Raw genomic sequence first — 25448 nt, 5'->3', positions numbered from 1 at the left:
TGTATTGTTACATTTAATGTATGGATCTTGAAGAAAAAACAAATCCAACCATTTTAATTTCATCAATGAAGACAAAGAATGACAACATAAATATTATAATAAAAAAAATATATAATAATTTTTTTTACATAAATTGAACACTCATTTTCATATATATATATATAAACCTTAAAAAACTAAAATAAATATTTGAGACATTAGATTTCCACAGTCTATAATGATAGATAGCTATGTGAACTTTTTTGAATCAAACATTTTTTAGATACTAAAATAAATATTTTAAATATATCTCTCTACAAATTCAAAGTTCTAAAAATGTATCTTAAATTATGACTTCAACTAAATAAAGTACTCAAAATTGATATATCTAAACCTTATTGAAATAAATACATTTATACTGATAATAATAATCACAGGCACACCTCTAAAATAGGCCTACTTTATTGGGTATAGAATACAAATCCTTGAAGATTGATAGAGTTGTGTCTTTTGCTGAAATCGTCCAATGAAAGGAGGAGAACAATAGATACCCTTTGATTTGGTGGGATATTCTAAAAGGTCACGTTGTATAAGCATTCAAACATTAAACATCACAAAGATCGCACATATTAAAAAAATACTTTGGTGAGAGGGAATGAGGATGAATAGAGTATTTAGTACACCCTTCTCTTCTTCATTTTTCTCCTGCAACGGTCTAGTAACTTTCCGTCTTCACAACAAAGTTCAGAATAGCTTGTCCAGAGCAGGATTTTGTAAGGCAATGAACGGAGGCGACCGCACAACCTCTCAAGATGATGTTCCCTCCCCTTCTTCAGCCATTGATTTTCTTACTCTCTGCCAGCGCCTCAAGGTAAGTCATTTCATCCATTCATTTAACTTTATGTTTTCATTTAATTTTATGTTTTTATTTCTCATGTTCTTTTTTGATTAGGTATTATCTGTCTCTGCATTCCTGTCATTAGGATATTTTGGGCATAATTAACATTCCATTTGTTTGGATTTTTGGTATAGAATCAGTGTTTTCAGTCCAGTTGTTAATATTTTTGTAGTATAATGCCTATTTTGATTCCACTCTTTTTAAGTTTTTGGGTGTATTCAGCCTTTGCATTGCAGTCTTTTGGAATTTTTGGGTATGGTCAATCTTTTCACTGATTTTATTTGGTGGTTTGGGGCATAATTAGCTTTTGCATTTCAATGATTTGGAATTTGTGGATATAATCAGTCTTTTCATTTCGTTTGCCTTTAAGAGATAAAAATTCTTTGGGTGTAATCATCGTTTGGGTTCTATGCATTTGGAACTTGTGGGTATAATCTATCTTTTCGGGTGGAATCAGCCTTTGCAGTCATTTGGGAATTTTTTGGTACAATCAGTTATTCTTTATAATATATATTAATCTTTTTCCGGAGTACAATGTATTCCTATTAGTCATTTAGTATAGTTTAAGCTTTTTGGGAGCACAATGTGTCTTTCAATTCTATTCATTTGAAAAATTTGGGTATGACCAATCTCCGTTCCCGTCCAATCAGTGTTAGCATTGTTGTCATTTGATTTTTTTTTTGTAGAGTGAATCTTTGTGGTCTAGTCATTTCACTTTTTGAAATAAATAATTTCTTTGGAGATTAAATGACCCTTCTATTCTGATCATTTGAATTTATTTTTCTTTGGTTATAAAAGTCTCTGTAGATCAATCATTTGAAATTTTTGGGTATAACCAGTTTTTGCATTCAATTCATTTGACGTTTTTGGATATGATGAATATTTCCGTTTTAATTTATTTTTGGGTGTGTAATCGTTCGAGCCAGTTGATTTGTTTTTGTAGCACTCAGTCTTTGTATTCCAGTCATTGTAAGCATTTGGGTGTACTGAATCTTTCTGTTCTAGTCATTTCGCGTTTTTTATTAAATAATTTCATCGGACTGAAAATGGCCCTTGCGTTTCGGTCATTTGGCTATTTTTTTTCTTTTGTTAAAATCAGTCTTTGCAGTTCAATCACTTGAAACTTTTGGGTATAACTGGTTTTTGTATTCAATGCATTTGACATTTTGGATATAACGAATATTTCTGTTCTTATTGATTATCTGTTTCTCCATTCCAATCATTTGAAATTTTGGATATGATCAATTTCTATTCGACTCTGTTGATTTTTTTGGGAGCACTCAGTCTTTGTATTCCAGTCATTTTATGCTTTTGGGTCTACTCAGGCTTTCTATTCCACTTATTTGTAATTTTGTAGCTCTAAAAGTGTCTGTGTTCCAGTTATTTCAAATTTTGTGTATAATCATTCATTCATTCCTTGTAATTTGTTTTTTCTTATAAAATATTTAATCCCTTTTTTTGATTGGGGTAATCAGTCTTTCTATTCCAGTTATTTGAAAAATGTGGGACTAACCAGTACTCGTTTTAGTCAGCTGAGTTTTTTTGCCATCAAACCAGTCTTTTTATTCCAGTCGTTTGGAACTTTTTGGTGCATTCAGTCTTCACATTCCGGCCATTGGGAATCTGTGGGTGTAATCAGTACTTGCCATTTATAATTTTTAGGGGCAACTTGTGTACAATCACTTGATTAAACTTGATTTTGTATCATTTAATTTGTCTTTGTATTCCAGTTATTTTGAATGTCAGTCGTTTGGTTACATCATCATTAGGAAAATTTTGGATACACAGTCGTTCAATCATTTGAATTTTTTCATTCTAAAGAGTTGTTCTATTTGGGTCATTTGGAATTTTTGTGTGTTATCAGGCATTCCTTTACGGCCATTTGTAATTTTAAGGTTTCATAACTCATAAGTGGTTACATTTGAGTTGTTTTGGAAATTTTGTGAGTCATCAGTATCTATATTCCAGTCGTTTGGAATTTGGAAGTATTTCCCCTTCATGTCTTTTGAAGATATTATTTGTAACTACTAATCAGTTTTTGTATTCCACTCACTTGGAAAAATTTGGATATTCTAATTCCTTCTCTTCCAGCCATTTGAAATTTTTATGGGTGTAATCTGCAATTCTGCTCCAGTCAGTTGAATATTTGGGTATGTACAGAGCCAATTACAGTAGTATGGTTTAGTTCTTTGCATTCAATTTGGTTGTAACTTTTAATGTATTTGGTGTTTGCTTACCAGTCTTTTGGATGTGTTGGGTATGATATACAATTTGCAATCAATCATTTTCATTTTTATCATCTGGAATTATTGGGAATCATCAGTATTACATTCCACTCTCGTGGAATTTGTTGCTATAATCTGTCTTTGTATTCGAGTCATTTGAATATTTTGGGTGCCATTGGTATTTACGATTTATCTGCCAGTTAATCATAATTTCCCAGTGTAATCAGTCTTTACACACACACATATCACAAGTGCACAGAAGGGTCATATGGTAACACACAGGCATCTATTCAATAGATGCTAATAGGTTGATGTACGTTTACTGCAAGAGACAAAGCATGGGAAGAGATTTATGTGAGCCCATGAAATATTGATTCTCCCAAGATGCCTTGTCCTATGGTAAACTAATCCACTTCATCGAGTACTTGTTTGATCTGTCCAGAACACAAATTATTATACAAGTTTTGGGAATACCTTAAGGTTCAAAACACAGGCTTTCTTTCATTGTCAAGGACCGGTAATTGAGTTTGAACAGGAATGCATGCACCCAATTTCTTCTTGAGACAAAACATGTGAAAAATATTGTGGATCTCACTTGATTTGTAATTTTAATGAGTAATTGATGGGGTGGATTTTATTATTAATCTAAAATGGTCCATAAAACTTGCGTGATATTTTGAAGTTTTGCTCACTCTACTTCAATTATGTTTGCTTGTATGGTGTCCTATACACAGATCAAGTCTCCTTCAAATTATTGCTGTGTTTAATGTTAATCAGCTTGGAGCTTCGTGCAATTGTGAGCACATTCCAAAATTTTCTTAAGTATGTAGATGATCTCATAAGACTCTTTGAGATAGCTCTTAACTGTTGGTGCTTTGCTATGCTGCTAGTACAAATGAATTCCTTAAGACTTAGTGGGCTGTACCCTTAAAGGAAACCAGTGGAGTCATCTTGGAAGGCATATGGTTACTGGTATCATTCCACCATTTTGCAAAGTATGATTACTTAAACCATTGATTTTATTTGCACAAAACACTGCTAAATATCCTTTTGAGCACTTATTCACAACCTCTATCCAACCAACAGTTTGTGGATAGTACAAATAACCCATGGTCAAAGATATGCCAACTTGTAAACACAATGCCTTGCAAAAGCTACTTTTTAAAAAGAGGGGCTTTTCATAAAAGTTTTCATCCTGCTTGATGTATCACATGGTTTCATCATTGCCATAAATTGAGCATTTATAGTTAAGCAATCTACCAAGATAAAAATTCTGTTTTCCTTCCGAAGTAGGTAAGCTATGAGTGAAGTCCACCAAAATTCCTTTCTATTTCTGGCTAGGAATGTGTAATGGTCTATTGCTGACATGAGAAAGAATGAGCTCTGCTAGGGTTTATTAATTTCTTTAAAGGTGATTTTTGAGAGGTGCTGTTTTTCCCTTTTTGTTTAGATACCGTTTTCTTCCTTAACGGCACTAGGTAGGGCATGGTACTCTCCCTTCTCTTGATCTTTTAGGGATGTAGTGGGATATGATTCTATCAATTTGGAGAAGGAAATTGATGTAGTGCTTGTAGTGGCATGCAAGAGGAGTATGGAGCAATCGGGACGTATGGGTATGTGAGTACGATACTCCGGTACAACATATTTTTGGAAGGGGGTGGGTACGCTTTTGGTATGTCTGTACAAAAATGGATTTTTTGGATTATATATACACACACACACAATTTAATAATATAGTATATATTAATTATTATATTGTATTTAATTTTATTATTTTAATTTATTCATACAAATAAAATATAAAAATAAATTTAAAATTTAAAAAATATATAACATTTAAATATACTAATTCAATAAATTTATTGACTTATATAGTATACTATATTTCAAAAAACTATATATATTCATATATATAGTTATATTTTAATTTAATAATATATGTAAATTAATTATATTTATACATATTTTTTGAGATGTTAGAAGATTTTATTGATTTATTAAAAAGCAAGTTACAATTGGCCGCCAATTGCTAAGCCATTGAAGTTTGTCCTCCCCACCACAACCTGGTGGACACTCTAATGCCCCAAAACATCCATTAACACCAATCTGCCCCAAAACACCAATTAACACCAATCTGCCCCAAAACATCCATTACGTAAACCTATCTAAAGTGCATGCCCTATAAGCAAGGGTGCAAAAAGATAACCATTTTGCTCAGCTATTTACAGTTGGGGGAGATCCATTTTCTCCTTTTTTAGTAGATCTCAACAACATCAGATGCATGGATTCGATAGAAGAGGGCCTCTTCCTTTTTACTTCTGTCCACCTTGAGTGTGTCACTGTGTTTTGCTCAAAATTTCTTGTGGACTTGCTTCCATTGTCTCTGGAAGCAACACTCCTTGAGGGAGTCATAGTTCCCAAAGGAGCTGCTAAAAAGTTAGTGTCCTTAGAATCTACTTTATCCTGAAGGTTTGGAACCCCCATTAATGTGTCTGGAGGATCAATAGGTAGCGAAGAGGTCTACTTTGGATTGTTCGAAGAAACCTGGGGAGGATATAACTCCTTATGAGGCTCTAAGGAAATAACATAATGTTGGGGCTCAACCCCAATCCACCACGTGGGAGTGCTATGCAGAATTTGGTTTGCTTTGTTCTGAGCTTTGCTTTTTGGACATTGATTGGTAATATGATTTTTAGAAAAACTAGTCTTGCATCTAAAAGCCACCCTTTCGTAGTCAACAAGTTGTCTCCAACATCTATTGTCAACTTTTAGCGAGATCTCAGCTGGAAGACCTTTGGAAAGTTCCATTTCCACACATGTACGAGCACATGTGGAGCTTTTGTAGTTGACTGTTTCCTCTGAGGCACAATAATACTTGCTCAACCCGTTTCCAATAGCTTGCAGACCTTCCACTTCCCAAAATTGTAAGGGGAGATAGGGTAGACAAACTTTGAGATAAGCTGAGGCATAAGTCTCTGCACAAGGATAAAAAGATGGGAACCAAAGTTTCATGCATAGGAAGTTTTCTTGAAAAATCCATGGCCCATTCTTTAGCACCTTGTTCTTGTCTTCTATGGAGTCAAACTCCAGAATACAAAAGCCCCTTGCACACCAACAATAGTATTACTACCCTTTGTTGATTCTTCCTTTGGGACCAACAATAGTATTGGCACTTGGCACCCTTTGTCAAGAACAAGCACCCTTTGTCAAGAACAAGTTGAAATTAAACTGCATGTTAAGTTTAGAATGTGTTTGTAAATCAGAAAATTAGATTACCAAATGAAATTATATGTTTCGCACATTCAACAATACTAGAAAAATTAGTACTACAAAATATAACACCATATTTATGTAACCCTTTTTGGATAAAACTCCACACAATAAAGAGGGCAAGTATACTAAGAGATACACAACAATACACTTCACTGCTATTCTTTGATCAATCTGACAACACCTTGTTGTGTGCAACTCAATCATAAAACTACTATCTTGTATCACCCCCTGTATACACCAAAGCTCGACAAAAAGTAAGATCAAGGCAAGGTGTGGTTGGGTCATTGGACTGAGTCATTGGGTTATCTCAAGATATAAAAAAAACAAACTATTATCCTATGGCTCCAATTTATAGCAAATTGTGGGAGGGAAAACCATTGTGTTAACTTCAAATAAAAGGTAAAAACCACTCGCAAAAATCCATGCCTAGGATAATGACAACTAATAGACAGTAATAAAATAATAAATTTCACGTGGATCCCACATGGGTGTAGCCCATAGCTTATCAATTCTTTGACTTCCAAGATGCTTCATAACTCCTTGATGACTCTTTTGGTCACATAATTGGACAACCTTTCATCTTCCACACTTGAATGCCTAATTCATGACTCTCCATCTTCCTAAAGTGGATGCCTAAGAAGAATATTTTCCTATTGTGCTTTCTAACTGCCATTGACATATGTTCACCTATCTGGAATGCAATTACAATTTGTCATAGGAAATAAATATTAACTATTTTTACTCTTATGCCCCCTAGAACACTTTCCAAGAAACGTGGAGACACATGAGGATGACATAGGAATGCAAGGTTAAATTTCACCTTTTCCTACATTCTCTCACTTGAAATTATACATTTTAATTACATCCAAGAGATACAAATAATAAAATAAATTATAGTGATAAAGGTCCATGGCCGTCTTGCACCAAGAGAATTTATTCGTGGTCATTGGCTTCTTAGGAGAATTTGCAACATTATTCAAGGTGTCAACCTTTTCAATCAAGATCTCACCATTCTCAACTATTGTACAAAGTGATACTAAACATCAACATGCTTAGTACAAGCGTGATACATGGGATCATAGTTTGAAGACTTAGCTAGGACTCATGGGACTCGTGAGTTCGTTGGCTCACCAAGTCGACTCGCCATGGACTCTCGAGCCGCATTTTGCTGAGTCGTCCCAAAAAACGCTCGAGTTTTTGCAGAGGATTCACATGAGTCCTAGGGTTGGACTCATGAGTTCCAACCTAGGACTCTCGCGCCTACCTGGAAACGCCCAACCGGCTAAAAAAGACATTTTTTTGGTATTTTTTTTCATTTCGTTTTGCTGTTTGGTGCTCAAAATAGGTTTGTAGGTGTCCATTTCTTCATATTTTGGTTCAAACTTGTCCGTTTTCAATCATCCAATTTTTTTTTTTTTTGGAGTATAGCCCCCAAATCCCCTCCCGCACCCCTTCTATCGTTGGGTTTTTCTCATATCTAGCACCTTGTGCAACTTATCATTGCTGCCCCCTCAAACCCATTAGGGTCTTCACTCCCAAAACCCCACCAGTTATTGAGTATGAATCATGAAATTTCAAAAATTAATTGTTTAAAGATCATATGACATGTTTAATGTTTGGGCTATGACAAAGTGATAGTCAAATCAGGCTTCTATGTTTTCTAAATGCATAAATCTTTTTGTTTTTGTAAAACTACAATTTCTTTTTTGCCAAGTCTTAGCTGAGTCCGTGCCAAGTCTCAAGTCCGAGTCCTATTTTGGGCTGCCGACTTCGAGTTTTCAAACTTTGCATGGGGTTACATATAGCATTTTAACAATCACATCCAATGCTCTCTATAACCATATATTCTCCTTAAAGGCATGTGTTGTAGACATATACTTTGCTTCAATGGTGGACAACACAATTGTAGGTTGTCTTTTATTCATCCAACTAACTGCTCCTCCAGAGTAAACACATAGCCACTAGTGGACTTTCGGCTATCCAAGTCGCCCAATCTACATCAACAAAACTTTGTATGTCCAATGTTTTGACCACATCATTAGTACAATGATAAACCAAAAAATAATTTTTAGTACCTTGCAAATATCTAAACACCAGTTTAACAAGTCCAATGCTCACTATTAGATTTAATAATAAATTTGCTCAAAACTCCAACTGTTTGGGCTATATCTGGTCTAGTGCAAAGCATTGCATATATCAAACTACCAATGACACTAGCATAAGGAGCCTTAGACAACTCTTCAAAATCATCACTAGCATTAGGACACATGTCTAAACTCAACTTAGTACCAAACAAAAATGGAATATTAGTGACATATAGTCTCGCATATTAAACCTGATCCTTGCTAATCTCCATCCCAAGGATATATTTAGTAGCCCCCAAGTCCTTCATATCAAATGTACCAAAAAGTTGAGTCTTGAGCTCCCTATTCATTGCCTTGCTGTTATACATAAACAACATGTTATCAACACACAAGACAATAATCGACATATGATCATCAATAACCTTAATGTAAGCACAGTAATCCTCCTTGTTCCTAATAGAACCCAAGTTCAATGCAAAGGCATCATATTTTTGGTACCACATCTTGGGTGAATGTTTCAAACCATACAAAGACCGTTTTGACTTGCGAACCAAGTGTTCTTTTCTTTTCACAACAAACCTGTCAATTTGTCGCAAAGAAATTTCCTCAAGACCTCCATGCAAAAGTAATTTTAACATACATTTGCTCTATTTCAAAATCACAAGCAACAAAAATAGATAATAGGAATCTAATAGAAGTCAACTTAGCAATAGCAAAGAAAAGAAATCAACCTCCTCTCTAGGAGTAGCTATCTATTGACCTAACTGACCCTTTGCACCAAATTTCTTGTTAAATACCCACTCGCAACTAATGGGCTTTCTTCCTTTGGGCAAACTTACAAGATCTTGTGTTTCATAACTATCCAAGGCCATCATCTCCTCCTACATGGCTTGGATCTAAGATTTATTGTCCTTTGAAGAGAGAGCCTCCCTGAAAGATCTAGGTTCACTGTTAGTACTTAACAAAACAAATACACAATGAAAATTTAATGGGCTATACTTGTCAATTGGATTCCGTTGGCTTGTGGACCTCCTCAATGTACGAGTAATGAGCTTTGCATGTTCTTCTTCTTCTATGTGCTCATCTTGCACATCCTCTGAACTCTTTGAAATCTCTTATTCTTTTGCATCCTCAAATCCATTTGATTGTTCTTCCACAAATGCATCTTCCTACTTCTCTATCTTTGCCTTGAAGTGCACTCTTTTTGTCTTATCTTTCTCCTTTGGCTGTACTTTACTTGAGTAAGCTCTTAACTCTCTAAAAATCACATCTCTAGAAAATACTTTTTATGGGTTTTAGGTTTCCAAAGCTTATAACCTTTTACATTCTCACACGTAACCAACAAAGATTCATTTGTGAGTTTTTGGATCCAGTTTAGATTGCCTCTTGAGGCACATGAACAAAAGCCTCACAACCAAAGGCCCTTAAGTGTGAAACAAAAGGATTTCTACTTATAAACACTTGACAAGGAGTTTTATTAAAAAGAGCTGAACAAGAAGATTTATTAATCAAATAAGAAGCAATATCTATAGCTTTTGTGCTGAAGCATCTATCAAGCTTTAGCTCCACTCAACATGTTCCTAGCTCTTTTCATCAAGGTTCGGTTCATTTTTTTGCTACCTGTTGTGACCATTTCACACATCGCCCCATTAGAATGGGGACCCCCTCTTTTTGCTTTTGTTTTGCCTGTTCTTCTCTCTGCTTTTAGGGTTTTGGGTAAGTGAGTGAGTCGTCTGGAACTAGGGTAAAGCCTTAGGAGTTTCCTTTTGGATATTTTCAAGCCGAAATCCAGTCAAAGTTTGAAAGTTTTTTTTTAAGCCTCCTCCCGAAGGTTGCAATTTTGAAATAGGATGAGCTTGCCAGAAAGTCAAGTGTGTCTCAGGATGGGTCCAGTCCGGGTCTTGGGGTAAATCCAAAGTTTTGTCTAAGTGCTAGTATTTCAAGGGCAAATTCAAGTTAAGTCTAAGTGTTAGCATTTTTATGATTAAATTGTGCAATTTTGTTTGGGTAATTTTGACCAAATTTTGGAAGCAAGGTAATCGATTCCTGGACTTGGAGACAACCTAACCCTGCGTGATGAAGTGATCTGAAGACCTAAATTTTTGATATTTTGGCTTATAAGGGCAAAATCGCTCCTGTCCCTCTCTCAAGGACCAGGGCAAAAATGATATTTGGTGCATCTTGGTTATTGACTTGTTTCAATTGTCTTGTGCAGGCTCACCAGGGGATACAATTGGACGTAAATTGAAGATTTTGAAGATTTTGAGGACTCAAAGTGACAAGTTTTTAAAGATTAAAGCCAAATCGCTCATATCCCTCACTGAAGGACCAGGGCGAAATGGCTCACTTAGATCGTTTTGGGCCTCATTTGATCGAACTGAAGCATCAAGGACACAATGAAAGGTGAAATGAGCATGGAGGAGTATCCAGACTTGGTCGATGACAATGAAAGGTTGAACTTCTGGCCTAGCAAGACAAGTTCGCTCCTGTCCCTCACCCAGTGACCAGAGCGATTTTCTTCAATCACACCTTCTTGGACATTTTTTGGATTCAGGCTTTTGTTCATAGCTTGCAAAATGATGGTATCTTCCCCAGCAAAGGAAATTTGAGATAAAAATGGTAAAGATTTGGCCCTGATGACAAAAATCGCTCCTGTCCCTCACTGAAGGACTGGAGCCTGATCTTCAAAATTACACTGTCCTTGCAGGATCAAGACGATTTTATGATTTGAAGAGACCAAGGAAAGCATGATTTATCCATTGAATATAATTTGGAAGGCTGACGAAGGACGGATAAGCTTGGGTTTGCAAAATCGCTCCTGTCCCTCACTGAAGGACCGGAGCTTGAATTCCAAATTCGCATTGTCCTCACAAGATTTAAATGATTTTACGATTTGAGGAGGACAAGTAAAGTATGTTTTGCTCATTGAATATAACTTGAATGGACCAAAATGAAGAAAATCAACCCAAAATTGCCCAGGCGCTTCTGTCCCTCTCCCAGGGACCGGAGCGATTTTTAAGGAAGCTCCTGTCCCTCACTCAGGGACCAGAGCGATTTTCTCAAGAGGCAAGTTTTTGGCAAAAGGAAAAGCGAGTTTTGAGTTTGAGATAAAGGAAGGAAGGCTTGATCACCCGTTGAAGATAATTTTGAAAGTTGGCGAAACACAAGTGGGCTTATAAATGCAAAATCGCTCTTGTCCCTCTCCAAGGGACCAGGGCAAAATATAGATTATCCAGCCTCCCCCTCCGAATTTGGACGAGCCCAAGTCTAGACACAAGGTCAAGATGATATTTGGAATGCCTCAAAGAAGAACGAAGTTGCAAAGACCACAAGAACTTGATGAAAATGGCTAAGGCACTCCTGTCCCTCTCCCAGGGACCAGAGCGAAATCTTTAAATTTGCCTGATTGCCTAACATTTTGGAGTACTACTTTCGTTCGCAAGACTCAAGATGGATTAAGGAACAATGTTTTACGCCTTGAAGAGAATTTGATGTTGATATGATTAAAGATTTGTGCCATGAACTAAAAATCGCTCCTGTCCTTCACTGGAGGACCAGGGCGATTTCTATAGAGTCAACCATTCCCTTCAAAAACCACGTCAAGGCAAGGTTATGCAAGGTCAAAAGGGTCTTTCGAAGGACGATGAACAAGGAATTAACCTCAAGAGTCGACAATTTTAAGCCCAAGAGCAAAAATCGCTCCTGTCCTTCACTGGAGGACCAGGGCGAAAATATTAAGGAGGTTCATTTTTTTGTCTTGGAAAGCAAGTTGAACATGCCTAGAACGAACCAGGATGATCATTGCCTACCTCACAACTCGATTTGGCAATTAAAGAGACAAAGACCAAAGGCAAAAGGTAAGGTTCGCTCCTGTCCCTCACCAAGGGACCAGGGCGAAAATCTCCAGAATATCAAGTTTGCCTTACCAAGGACAAGTTACGCATGTACGGAATGGATGGATGAAATCATCACTTGCCTTGCAACATGAATTGGCAATTAAAGAGACAAGGATCAAGGATAAAAGACAAGTTCGCTCCTGTCCCTCACCAAGGGACCAAGGCGAAAGTACTTTAAGGCACACTCCTTCCACAAAAGGGACGAATTAAGCTCAAGATTGCCAATTAAAATGCTATTTTGGACATCCAAGATGGGACTTTGAACGTGAAAAACAAGAAATACAAGGTTAAAATGCATGGGCGCTCCTGTCCCTCTCCCAGGGACCAGAGCGATGTGGTTAGTGTCCCTTATTCCTCCCATGCTTAGGCGCCAATATTTTCGAATTACATTAAAATGCCAAATTCGCTAAAACTTGAAATATTTAATTAAATTGGCATTTAAAAATAGCACATGGACATTCAATAATTAATTTAAGCCTTTAAAAAATCGAAATTATTAATTACAAAGGCATTTAAATTTAATTATTATTAAATTAAATTTAAAAATGGAGCGCTTGGGGATACTATTTTAATGTTTTTACAAAAGTCGGCCTCTCCTTTTATTTAAATTTTGTTTATTATTGGCCCTATTTTCCAAGTCGGCCTAGGGGCAATTATCAAGATGAGCGCCTGTATAGGAGGGGTGTGTTGAGCATGTTAATCCATCATTCAATCATTTGTCCAAGTGCGATTTTGAAGGAGCAATAGAAGTGCGAAATCTCATCCAAGTAGAAGTGCGAGTTTTGATTCAAGAGGGAGAGCGAACTTTGTTGGAGGCTAGAGGTGGAGCGAATTTTTCCTTAAAGCGTTGAAGACCCTAAAGGGTGGCGAAGTTGAGAAGGAGGCGCACTTGCTAGAAGACTTCGATCTTCATTTTGCCTAGCGAATTTCCTAATTTTGCATATTTTTTAGAGTTAGTTCTCAAGAGAGGTATGGCAAGATCTCCCTTGTCCAAATTTTGAATTTTGAATCGTCCTAGCCTCAATCTTGAATTTTGAATTTTGAATCTTGAATTCCAAATTGCATCGTTATATTTAGGAAATGATAATTCAAAGATTTATCATGAAGTTTCCTAAATTCAAACTTTAATCTAGTCTATATTTCTACATTGCAAAATCTATTACTCATTATGAAATGTGGTGTAGGTGTCACGATGGCGACCCCAAAGGCAGGAGCATCCACCAGTCGTCCAACCCTCATGAAGGAAGATCAAAAGAATGAAGAATTGGAGACCAAGATCGTGTCGAAGTGGAGCAACATTGGAGATACCAACTTGGGAAACTTCAATGTGAAGAAGTTTCGAGAGGTCCCTTACATTGGCAAGCCATCACCTGTCGCAAGGAGAATAATTGAAAGTGGCATTATTAAGGCGGCCGGCTTCCCTCCAGCAATCTAGTGCCATGAGTTGATGATCGAGTGTGCTCGCCATTATGACCCACAATCCAGATCGATTGTGTCCAAAGAAGGAAACACTTTGGCTTACCTTTCAGAGGAGGCTATTAGTGAGGCTCTCCATCTTCCGGAGCACAGAGATATGATTTACAAAAGCTTAGAAGGAGCCAGGTCCATGTACGAAGATGATCCAGACACTTGCTTGAGCATTATCAACAAGAATTGGTTACTCAAAAGTCGTCCTCGCCTGAGCAAGATTCCAAACACACCACATAGGATCGACTTCCAGGAGGAGTATAGAGATTTGATAACATTGCTCAACCGAGTCACAGGAGCTCCTCAAGCCTTCTATTTTGAGAAGTGGATGTTCTACTTCATCCAAGTGATAGTTCAAGGAAAAGGAACAATTCATTGGGCTAGAATGATTAGCCATTGCTTGGACGTGCAGTTAAGAAGACTGAAGGCTACCAAGTCCTTCCACATGAGTTCATACATCATATACGCCTTGATCAGGAGTTTTGAATATGCAGGGCTACCTCACAGAGGAGTGATCGGAAGAGGGCCCGGGGAAGTTAGAGTTTGTGATTCCTATGTTTATTTGCATCATCCACCAGGAAGTGACTACAAGTTAGTCAATGATACCTTCACGATGAACATCACCAGGACATTGCAAGGCGAGATTCACAATCGGCTATCTCAAGATGCACAAGAGCTTGTAAAGAGGTATGGTGCTTGGTTCATCCAATTTCAGAAATTTACTTATATTAGAGTTCATGGATGTCCTTCACCCCCCTACATGTTGCCAAGATATCCGACAGATAGAATAGTGTTACTTGAGGTAACTAGGCAGTTGGCAGCTTATGCGAAGGCATTTAGACACAGGCATGGAAATGGAGTTCCTGTGCCTATCATACTAGGAAATTCAGTTGAGGTATGTCCTAATGTTCCAGCCATGGATGATGCAGAAAGGGAGTTGGCCTTATATTCATTTTCATTCTTTGCCTTAAGAGAGAGTTTTGATCCTTATGGGTATATAGAGGAGACAGTTGGTAGAAAATACAAACATGAATCTCAGGTAGAAGATTTTTGGATGAATCTCTCAGATGATTTTGAAGTAAAAAGAAAGATGCATTCCAGATTGCCTTTAGATTTCATCAGGAAATGCAAAATTTACAGAGTAGCCGATCAAGCTCAGGACAGTGGTAGACATCTCCAATCATCTTATGACTAAGAAAACAAAGCAGTAAGGATAGATTGGAACGAACCTGAGGTTTTGGATCTAGATGCTTTGATGGCTCCAGTTTTGTCTTGTACTCGCAGATGGGTTGATGTGCAACATCAAAAGTTGAGAGAACAGAACATATCTATGACTTTCACTTTGGAGGAAAGACGAGGGGAAGGAGGAACCAGTGTAAGTGAAGGCAATCCTCATCCCAGAAACACAAGTGAAGGTAACATCCGAAGCACAAGTGAAGGCAATCCCCATCCGAGAGGCTCGAAGAGGAAAGAGAGACCTGAGAAAAGAGAATCCTCCAAGAAGAAGCAAGAGGCCAATCGAGATCGTTCATCCAGCACATCTTCTCGACAAGAGAAGAGGACACTTGAAATGGAGGAATCCATGGAATCAATGGTACAGAACGATAAACATGAAGAAGGACAGGCATCTCAACGTTCATCAAGTCGATCTCTCCAGGTCAATGAGCTACATGAAGACAAGAATGATGACGAAGTGACATCTCCCCTCCGAGAAGAAGAGACATTGCCTAAAGAGATACAAGTTAGGGAGACGAGGTCGGCCATTCCAGATTGGTTGAAGGAGAGACTAACAAGGGTGATTGTGATTGAGGACGAAGATAATGTGATTGATTTAGAAAGCCTTGTTGGAAATTCTCAGGAAGTGACAGAAAAGAGGAAAGCCACTAAGATGTCCAAGATGATCAGAGATGAGACAGGATCCAGGAAATTGCAGATAGCTACACCAGCAGTAGACAAATATGAAGGTGAAATCCTCGCAGAGGAATATGATGTAGAAACATTTGAGCTTGGTCCACTCACGGCTGAGCAAACATTGGATGAGGCAACTGATTCGTTTGAAGCGCTAAAAGACAAGCTTAGGGAAGAAATGGAGAAAAATAGAAAGCTTGAGAGAGAGGTCGGTGCATGGAGAGGCTACTTTAGCCATTTCAATCAGCCTTTGGGGCGTCAGGATCCAGCAGTATCTCCTGTGCAGGCACTTCCCATTGAATCAGTTGGTGAGGCAGAGAGAGTCAAGAGTTTGGTCCAGCTTATGAGCTCTTGGATTGACAAATCCCATACAGTTGCTGTTGAATTCGCAACAAGGATGATGCAGACCATCCACCGAGCTATCCAGGTTCTTGAGATCATCCACAACCTAATGATAACTGTAGCTGCTTTTGCTCATACTAAAGATGTTATCATTCCTGTCCTGCAAGTAATCAGACAAACGTCAAGGAAGATCCTAGCACAAGAGAAGATAATGGATGGAGGACCCCATAGTTTACTCCAATGGTCAACTTTACTCCAGATGAAGGAAGTTCTTTTTGAGGACATCAGTAACAAATGCAATCAAGTTGAAGAGATTATCCATCTGATCCAGGACAAGGTGTTTGAAGTATTATGTACTATTCTTGGCAGGAGGATCGAAGTTGAGACAGATGTGGATTTGCAAGAATTAGAAGAAAGAGTCAAGGTCATCTTTTGCAAAGATGAGAATGTTATTACAGATGAGCAACGGGATTAGATGTTTGCCACCATGCTCTTAATTGAGAAGAACAAAGAACTCAAGCCTGGATGGGATGCAGCTCTTCTCAAGGCTTTCGATCAAGTCATCCACTTGGAAGAACGAATGAGGAATCTTCCTGAGATTCCTATTGCTGAGATCGAAGGGATTGTGTCCAGATTCGTTGCATATGCTAAGAAAGAGCATTGGAAAGGGAATAAGATTCTAGAAGAAAGGTTGTTGTAGATGATGTGGCACCTTAATTATCATTGGTCTATGTTTCCTAGGTTTTTGTGCCAAATTAAATATTTGGCTATGCATTTAATATTGTTCAATAAAAGGGGAACTTTTGTAATAAAACCCTAATTAGGGTTTAGGTGTCAGAATCTCAGTCGTCGATCTTCTTTTGATCTGGGCCGTTCATTGTAATTGAGGATGCTATATATACTCTCACTCCTTTTCATTTTGTAATTAGAAACAGTTAGCAATAAGAAATAGTTAGAAGTTTAGAGCTTTTGGAGAGAAGAAAGTTATTTTGTAGCAAGATTGAGCTTTGAAGAAAGAATTTCAAGCAATTGTTGTTTATTTTGGCTTTGAGATCAATAAAATATTGAAGTTATGGTGTTTTGTTGCAATTCTCGCGGCTATCTTCGTGGTTGTTTACTTTCTTGAATCATTCTCAGTCAAAGTAGTATTTAAGTTTGAAGGACTAAGTGTTGGGCTTGATCTTTGGTGAGATTCACGTTCCAAACCACTAGCTTTTTATTGATTGTAGGAACGCCTTGTGTGGTCAACTGGAGAGACTCGAATTACTTAAACCTTCAGTCGTCATTAAGATTTGGATATGTGCCTTTGTGGTAGTGTCTATGATCCTTGACGAATTGAAAGACCATTTGTTACCTTAGAAGATCGCATCAATTTCAGTTGAGTTGTTATTTTATGGCAATATTGAAGTTGGTAGAATCTTGCCAAGTCTAAGCCTACATTAAGTCATTCTTAGGATTAGATTAGAATTTATACCTTGCAAACTCTACCTTTTGATCTTTTTGAGAACTTGTTAGTTTAGAGAAATCTTGTTCCTGCAATTCGGATACGTAAGGCCCCTTGATGAAACAGCAATCACAACGACCACTGGTGCTTATCCACACGTAGAGACCCTACATAAAAGAACATTGGAGTCACCCTGATTGATCCTTTTTTGCGACATCTTCAGCAATCAGAGGCTTTATTCAAGAGAGGATAAGGTACCCTTGGGTATTTTATTCTGTGTATGATTGTGTACAAAATACACGTCAACACTACCCCATTTTGTTGGGGAGTATAAGGAGTAGTCTTTTGTTGAACAATGCTTGCATGCTTACAAAACTCATCAAATTCTCCATGAAACAATATTTACCCCCATTAGATTTCAACATATTTACCATATAAGTTAATTGTTCTTCAACAAAGGCTTTAAATTCCCTAAACTTAGTGAAGACCTCAGATTTTGCATGCATAGAATAAATCTAGCTTTATCTTAAGACATCATCAATGAAAGTAACATGATACCGAGATTTACCAAAATTGTCAACATCCATTGGTCCAAACACATCTGAACGAATGATCTCTAACAATCTGTTTATTAGTCCCATTAGGAAATGATGATCTGTTTTGTTTACCAAACACACATTGCTCACAAAATCATTTTTACCAACAAAATAATCAGATGTATCCTTAATCAACTTTTTATATAATATGGTCTTAAGACCTTTTACACTTATGTGACCCAATCTATGGTGCCACAACATAGATGTGTTTTCAGTGCCATTTACATTGGCAAAATTATAAAAAGTAGAGGCATTAAAGCTTATCTAAAGTCCCTATCCATGATCCTTTAGCCATCACCAAACTCCCTCTTACCAACCTGCAATCAGACTTGTCAATTGTCACATGTATAATAGAATCATTTAACTTCGATATTGAAAATTTGAAAGTAATTTCTTTCAAGTCTTGGAATATGGAAAACATCATCAATGTTTTTAATCCTTCCATCACCGAAACACAATTTTACTTTTTCCTACATACAATCTTCTTCATATTGTTATCACTAAGGAAAATATCTCCCCCATCATAAGTTGAATATGTATAAAACCACTCATTGTGAGGAGTCATATAGTAGAAGCAACCTTAATCAATAAGCCAAGCATCATTGCTAATAGTGTTAGTTTGAAATAAACAAACTAATAGAATCCTCCTCAGAAGACTTTTTCGTGGAAGAATCAATGTTCTTTTTCTTGTTCTTACACTCTTCTGCATGTTCTCTTTTATCATATTTCGAACACTTTACTCTTTCTGAGGGTTTTAGAATGTCCTTTAGACTTATCCCTCTTTTTTATCCTCCATTAGGCCCTTTTTGGACCTAACCCACACATGCAAGGCATCATGGGAGCCAACATTCATCAACTTTCTCTTCATTTCTTGTGAAAGAAGTATGTCAACAATGTTGTCCATCTTTGGCTTTGCATTACTTCTACTTTTGGCAACAATTAGATTTTCACAAGATTCAGACAAAGAAGAAAGAATTAAAAGCATTCAAATGATCTGCAACAGAATCATCATCCTTATTTTTAAAGAATATAAACATCTTTTAAGACATAACATGTTAGACAAACTTTTAGTTTGGTAAATTTCACCAATCCTCTTCCACAACTTGTATGCAATGTCTTCTACCGAGACATTTAAAAGGACAAAATCTGCAAGACACAACCGAGTGGTTCCTTGTTCCTTTTTGTCTAACTTCCGTCAAACTTCATTTGACATTGTAGATGGCGTTGTTCTTGTGAATCTGGCAACAATTGATCTCTCTCATATGGAAATCTTCCATCTTTAATTTTCACATCTTGTAGCCAGTGTGTAATGTCCCCTTTTGTATGGCCAGTGAGAAACCTCATCTCTTAGTTCTCAGATTGTTGAATATGTAGTAAATCACTTGTAAGTGCAGTCTTATAATGATATACCTGTGTTCAGATATAGAGTGGTATCTGCTGTTGTAAAACTTAGACATAAATACTCTTGCATTGTAAACTTTTTATTAGCCATTGCAAGTAAAGTAATATCTTGGTCACAACTGATTATACATAAAGTAATATCTGCTGTTGTAAAACTTAGACATAAATACTCTTGCATTGTAAACTTTTTATTAGCCATTGCAAGCAAAGTAATATATTGGTTACAACTGATTATATGGGAAGAATTGAGCTATTACTGTTAATAAATGCTCATCTCTTATTTGTTTATGAACATCAGAACCGATCCATTTCTTATCTTTGCAAATTCTGAACACTATATTGTCTTCAACAAAGAGTGGAAGGTAAAAATCAGTTCAAATCCTTAGGGGATTTTACACAATGCCATTGATTTTCTCAATATTTTGACGAGAGGTAGTGGCCATGGTATACAATCTTCTTCACAAATCTGCAAAAAACCACAATGCAAAAGCTCCCATTGCAGCCAAAAAACTTTCAACACTTAAGAGAGGCATCCCTTTCTCAACAGAACTGTTAGCTTTAATACCAAATGTTGAGAACAAGGTAAACTAAAATGCAATATTAACTTTAGAATGTGTTTGCAAATGCGATATTATCTCTTATTTGTTTTTGAACATCAGAATCAATTCATTTCTTATCTCTGCAAATTCTGAACACTAAATTGTCTCCAACAAAGACTGGAAGGTAAAAATCGGTTCAAATGGTTTGGGGATTTTACACAATGCCATTGAATTTCTCAATATATTGATGAGAGATAGTGGCCATGGTATACGATCTTCTTAATAAATCTGCAAAAACTCACAATGCAAAAGCTCCCACTGCAACCAAAACACCTTTGACACTTAAGAGAAAGGCATCCCTCTCTCAACAAAATTGTTAGCTCTAATATCAAATGTTGAGAACAAGGTAAACTAAAATGCAATATTAACTCTAGAATGCGTTTGCAAATGTGAAAATTAGATTATCAAATGAGATTATATGTGTTGCACATTCGACGATAATGGAAAAATCAGCAATACAAATTGTAACACCAGATTTATGTGGAGAAATGCTTTCAAGAAAAAACTTCACTGGAGAAAGAGGACAAATATATTATTAATCTTCAACAAAGAGATACACAACTATACACTTAAGAGAATATTCTCTGATCAAGCCAACAACACCCTGTTAGCTACAACACCACAATCATAAAACTACTATCCCATGGCTCCAATTTCACATGGCTCCCACATGGGTACGTAGCCCATAGCCAATCAAATCTTTGATTCCCAAGATGCTTTGTTATTCCCTGATGACTCTTCCAGTCACATAATAGACAATTTTTTCATCTTCTACACTTGGGCACCCATCTCACGATTCTTTATCTTCCCAAAGTGGATGCCTAAGAAGAATCTTTTCTCTTTGTGCTTTCTAACTGCCAGCAACGTATATTCACCTTTTTGGAATGCAATTACAATTTGTCATAGGAAATACATATTAAATGTATTCACTCTCATGCCCCCTACAATACTTTCCAAGGAATGTGGAGACACATGAGAATGACATAGAAATGCAAGGTTAATGTCACCTCTCCTAACATCTTTTGTTTATTGTTTCCTTCTTGACACATGAGAATGACATAGAAATGCAAGGTTAATGTTGCCTCTCCTAACACCTTTTGTTTATTGTTTCCTTCTTGTGGTGTAGGGCCTTTAATGCTGCTATCCCTCAACTGCTTTTGTCTCTGCATCCATCAACATAGATTATATTTGCTTCATAGCACCTCTTATTTTGTTCACTAGTTTTATCCTTCTACAAATTTGGATTCCATTATACAATGATAGTAGCAGCCTTTGGAGACTATTTTGCATTTTGGAATCCCTTGTTTTCCTTATTACACTAGCACAAGGAGCATTGCCTCTCTCTTCTACGCTTCTAGCTCTTTTGGATGGTATACAAGTGGTTGTCAAAGTGCAATAGATTGTCGTTGAAGTGGAGGCTTAGCTATCATCCTTGCCACTTGTTCTAGAGGCTATGGTTAGTGATCCATATTCTAGTTCAATTTTAAGCTGTAAAGGAAATCGGCCTGTGGGCAGCAGTCATGAGTGAATCTCTCGTTCTCTTTACTTGGCTAGTGGTGGTTTGGATTCCTCTCCACATTTAGCATCAAAAATAAAATGCAAAGCTATTTTTTCAGATCCTTCGTTCAGTAAAAAACCTCATCCTTCCTGTTAAGGATATAGTACATCAGCACTGAAGAGCAAAGTGCCGACATATTCACCAAACCTCTTGCAAAGTTGAAAGTGGAATACTTTAGAGGTAAACTTGGTATGACTAAATTATAATGGAAATTTCTGATATTAATATGATTCATATGTAATTTGATATATTCATGAATATCTTGGATGCAATATTGCATGTGTGTTCTATGTCATGAAAGGTGACGATCTTTCAAGTGATGTAAGTGTAAGATCGCTATTGTAAGGTGACGAATTTCACAATAGCCTGATCTGTTGTCAATATTGACTACATTAAGTTGCTGTCCCGGAATGTGTCGGAAATTTTGATACTAAATTTTTCTATGATGAGTTATTGAATTTTTATCATTAAATGGTTGTTCCGAAATATGTCGGAAATTATGATAACAATCATATCATGATTGACTACATTAATTTGCTGTCCCAGAATGTGCCGGATATCATGATACTAAAATTATTTCACCTATGATAATGACAATGTTACAATTGCCACTAGAATCAAGGTTTTAATCTGATAAGACTTCAAGTAGTTGTTGTCCCAGAGTGCTGGATATCAGATAATCCATATCTCCTTGAGATATGAAGTATTTCACTAGTAAGTGTTATTGAGTGAATGATCATGTCAAATGAATATGTATATCTAGAAGGTTGTTCCTTAAAACTCAATTATGAAATTCAATCCTCTTTTGCTAAAGAGGGAGTGTTAAGGATATAGCTTCATTCGGATTGAAGCAATCTGTATATATATATATACATATTTATTACTTTAATCAATATGGTTCAGAGTAATCCTGATAACTATCGGGGTCGAATTAGTTAGGAAGCCCGAGCACCATCATTGTTAACTAATGAACATCAGCGGTGAACAAGGGACGGAGGGTCATGACTCTACGTGACATAAGCCACGTAGAAGTCATGCCCCTACGTGGACATGACTCTCCATCCTCATATATGCAAAGGCATCAACAACTTGCTGGAAATTGAAATCAATAACTGTGGCAATCTCATGACCCAGCAAGCTGTCGACATAATCGTAGAAGATTAATATTAACAGAGTTATATAGATACACAGTGGAGGAAAACATATTCATTGCAGTGATCTCATTAAAGTCCATCCTTCCTAAATATTATCAGACTGTTCTCTTCTCTATCTTTGGTCCAGATTCCTTAACACTTCCTAGGATCTAGTCTTGTTCTCAATGGTAGTTGACACAAATGATTCCTAACTAGCTTCTACTAGCAACTCTTAGTGGGAACTCTCTCCTAATATCATCTCTTTGTTATAAATATGCCTTCGAAAACTATAATCGATTGGATGGATGTACTAGAACTAAACTTGTCAATCCAAGGCCTCTTAGTATTTAGATCCAGATTGATGCTGATTGAAGGAGGGTGCATTTTGGAGGACCAAGTGAACACTCTAAACACTAATAATTCCAATGTAGATGGCATCCAAGATGCATCTGAAAGCCCTTGCATTTTGCTGTTGGAGATGAGAGGTTGGCTTGCTAGGTACATCATTGGCTCTTTCTCTTTTGTAGGGTTCAATGTGCTAAAAACACGTGAATCTTGGATGTGAAATTAGACCAAGCGAACACTCTAAACACTAATAATTCCAATGTAGATGGCATCCAAGATGCATCTGAAAGCCCTTGCATTTTGCTGTTGGAGATGAGAGGTTGGCTTGCTAGGTACATCATTGGCTCTTTCTCTTTTGCAGGGTTCAATGTGCTAAAAACACATGAATCTTGGATGTGAAATTAGACAATAATTTTGAAGAAGGAACTTGATTTTTTTCCCTTATTGTATGGCTTAGTTATGTTTGGATCTAGTTTGTTATGCTAATTTGTATTATGGCCTTTGTGCCGTTTGGCCTTCTGATAATTTAATAAATATCTTTTGATTTTAGTAAAGAATGTCTAATGGTTGTAGTAAGGTTGGGGATTTGATTTGAACCCTTGATCTCTAGGGTCAAGGACTTTGTAATTCCATAAATTTGAAATATAATAATATAAGAAAAGGTCAAAATTAAAAAAGATATGCCTAGGACAGTTCTAGCATATGCAAAGGCTGTTTGCATAGGTTTCCTTTGGATGTGAATATGCAAATTAATTCTCTTTGAAGCTCTCTTTGTCAATAGAAAATTAAGGTTCACAAAATACAACTATAAAACATTCTAGAATTGTAGTTCACCAAATACAACTATGCAAAGGCTGTTTGCATAGGTTTCCTTTGGATGTGAATATGCAAATTAATTCTCTTTGAAGCTCTCTTTGTCAATAGAAAATTAAGGTTCAGAAAATACAACTATAAAACATTCTAGAATTGTAGTTCACCAAATACAACTATGCAAAGGCTGTTTGCATAGGTTTCCTTTGGATGTGAATATGCAAATTAATTCTCTTTGAAGCTCTCTTTGTCAATCGAAAATTAAGGTTCAGAAAATACAACTATAAAACATTCTAGAATTGTAGTTCACCAAAATCGAGTGATGATGCATTAAAAATGAGAGCTTGGAAACACAAGCTTAAAAATCAGCACTTTTCTAAAGATGGCTATAAATTGATAAAAAATGAAGATTAGTGAAAGTCAATAGAGAATTATGAATTAAAAAACACAGCTATAAAGCATTCTAGAATTGTAGTTCACCAAAATCGAGTGATGATGCATTAAAAATGAGAGCTTGGAAACACAAGCTAAAAAATCAGCAATTTTCTAAAGATGGCTATAAAGCATTGAGCATCCTTTATATGAATTTGGTTAGTAAAGCCATAATATGGGGTTTCTACCATATGGATGTCGATTCTTAGCACCTAGGAAAACAACTTAGATTCTAGATTTTCTAGCTTTCACAACACATAAATTCTGGCTTTGATCTACCTTGAAATGTTTTATCATTTTTGGCTAGGAATGTGTTGTGGTTGTATCATAGTTCCCAAACTCGCCGCGAGTCGTGCGAGTTATCCGAGTCGCCGAGCCGAGCAGACCTTGCCGAGTTTTTATGACTTGGCCCGAGTCATGGAACATGATATATAATTTCATATATATATAATTGTAAAAGTATATAATTTCAAGATTTTGCCGAGCCATTGCCGAGTCATTGCCGAGTCATTGCCGAGTCATTGCCGAGTTGTAGCCGAGTCACGAGCCGAGTAGGCCTTGCCGAGTCCGAGCCGAGTCCGAGTCTGGGAACTTTGGGTTGTATTAATGTTGGGGATGGATCTTGAACTTTGTATCTCTAGGGTTAAGGATTTCGTAATTTACTAATTTCGTAATTTTGAAATCCAATATTTAGCATGCATATTGCAAGAAAAAAAGTTCAATTTTTGGACAACATGCACCGTTTTGACTGCTAGGTCGAATGTGATAGAGTTTTGTCATACAATAATGTGTAGTGGTTGTATTAATGTTGGGGATGGATCTTGAACTTTGTATCTCTAGGGTTAAGGACTTCGTAATTTACTAATTTCATAATTTTGAAATCAAATATTTAGCATGCATATTGTAAGAAAAAAAAGTTCAAATTTTGGAAAACATGCACCGTTTTGACTGCTAGACTGAATGGGATAGAGTTTTGTCATACAGTAAAGTTGTTTGCATAGATTTTGTTTGAAAGTGAATTCATGAACCAACTTCATTTTGAATTGTTTAGTGCTCGA

At 36.6% G+C, this 25448-nt stretch overlaps 1 protein-coding gene across 4 annotated transcripts in view; it reads left to right on the top strand.

Moving 5' to 3' along the window:
• The first annotated feature begins 537 nt into the window (after nucleotides 1-537).
• LOC131063902 (uncharacterized) overlaps nucleotides 538-25448 on the top strand; it is a 210947-nt gene continuing 186036 nt past the window's right edge. Inside the window, exon 1 of one of the 4 annotated variants that reach the window (XM_057997854.2) lies at nucleotides 538-850. In XM_057997854.2, coding sequence (XP_057853837.2) covers nucleotides 635-850 — 216 coding nt within the window. In that variant the 5' untranslated portion in view covers nucleotides 538-634. The remainder of the gene's footprint in view (nucleotides 851-25448) is intronic. The other 3 variants (XM_059218226.1, XM_059218225.1, XM_057997855.2) reach the window with 3 other exon arrangements.

The sequence above is a fragment of the Cryptomeria japonica genome, chromosome 3 (genome assembly GCF_030272615.1).
Source record: "Cryptomeria japonica chromosome 3, Sugi_1.0, whole genome shotgun sequence".
NCBI classification, from domain to species: domain Eukaryota; kingdom Viridiplantae; phylum Streptophyta; class Pinopsida; order Cupressales; family Cupressaceae; genus Cryptomeria; species Cryptomeria japonica.
Note: the sequence above shows the minus strand (reverse complement) of the source record. Positions and strands in the feature narration are given on the sequence as shown.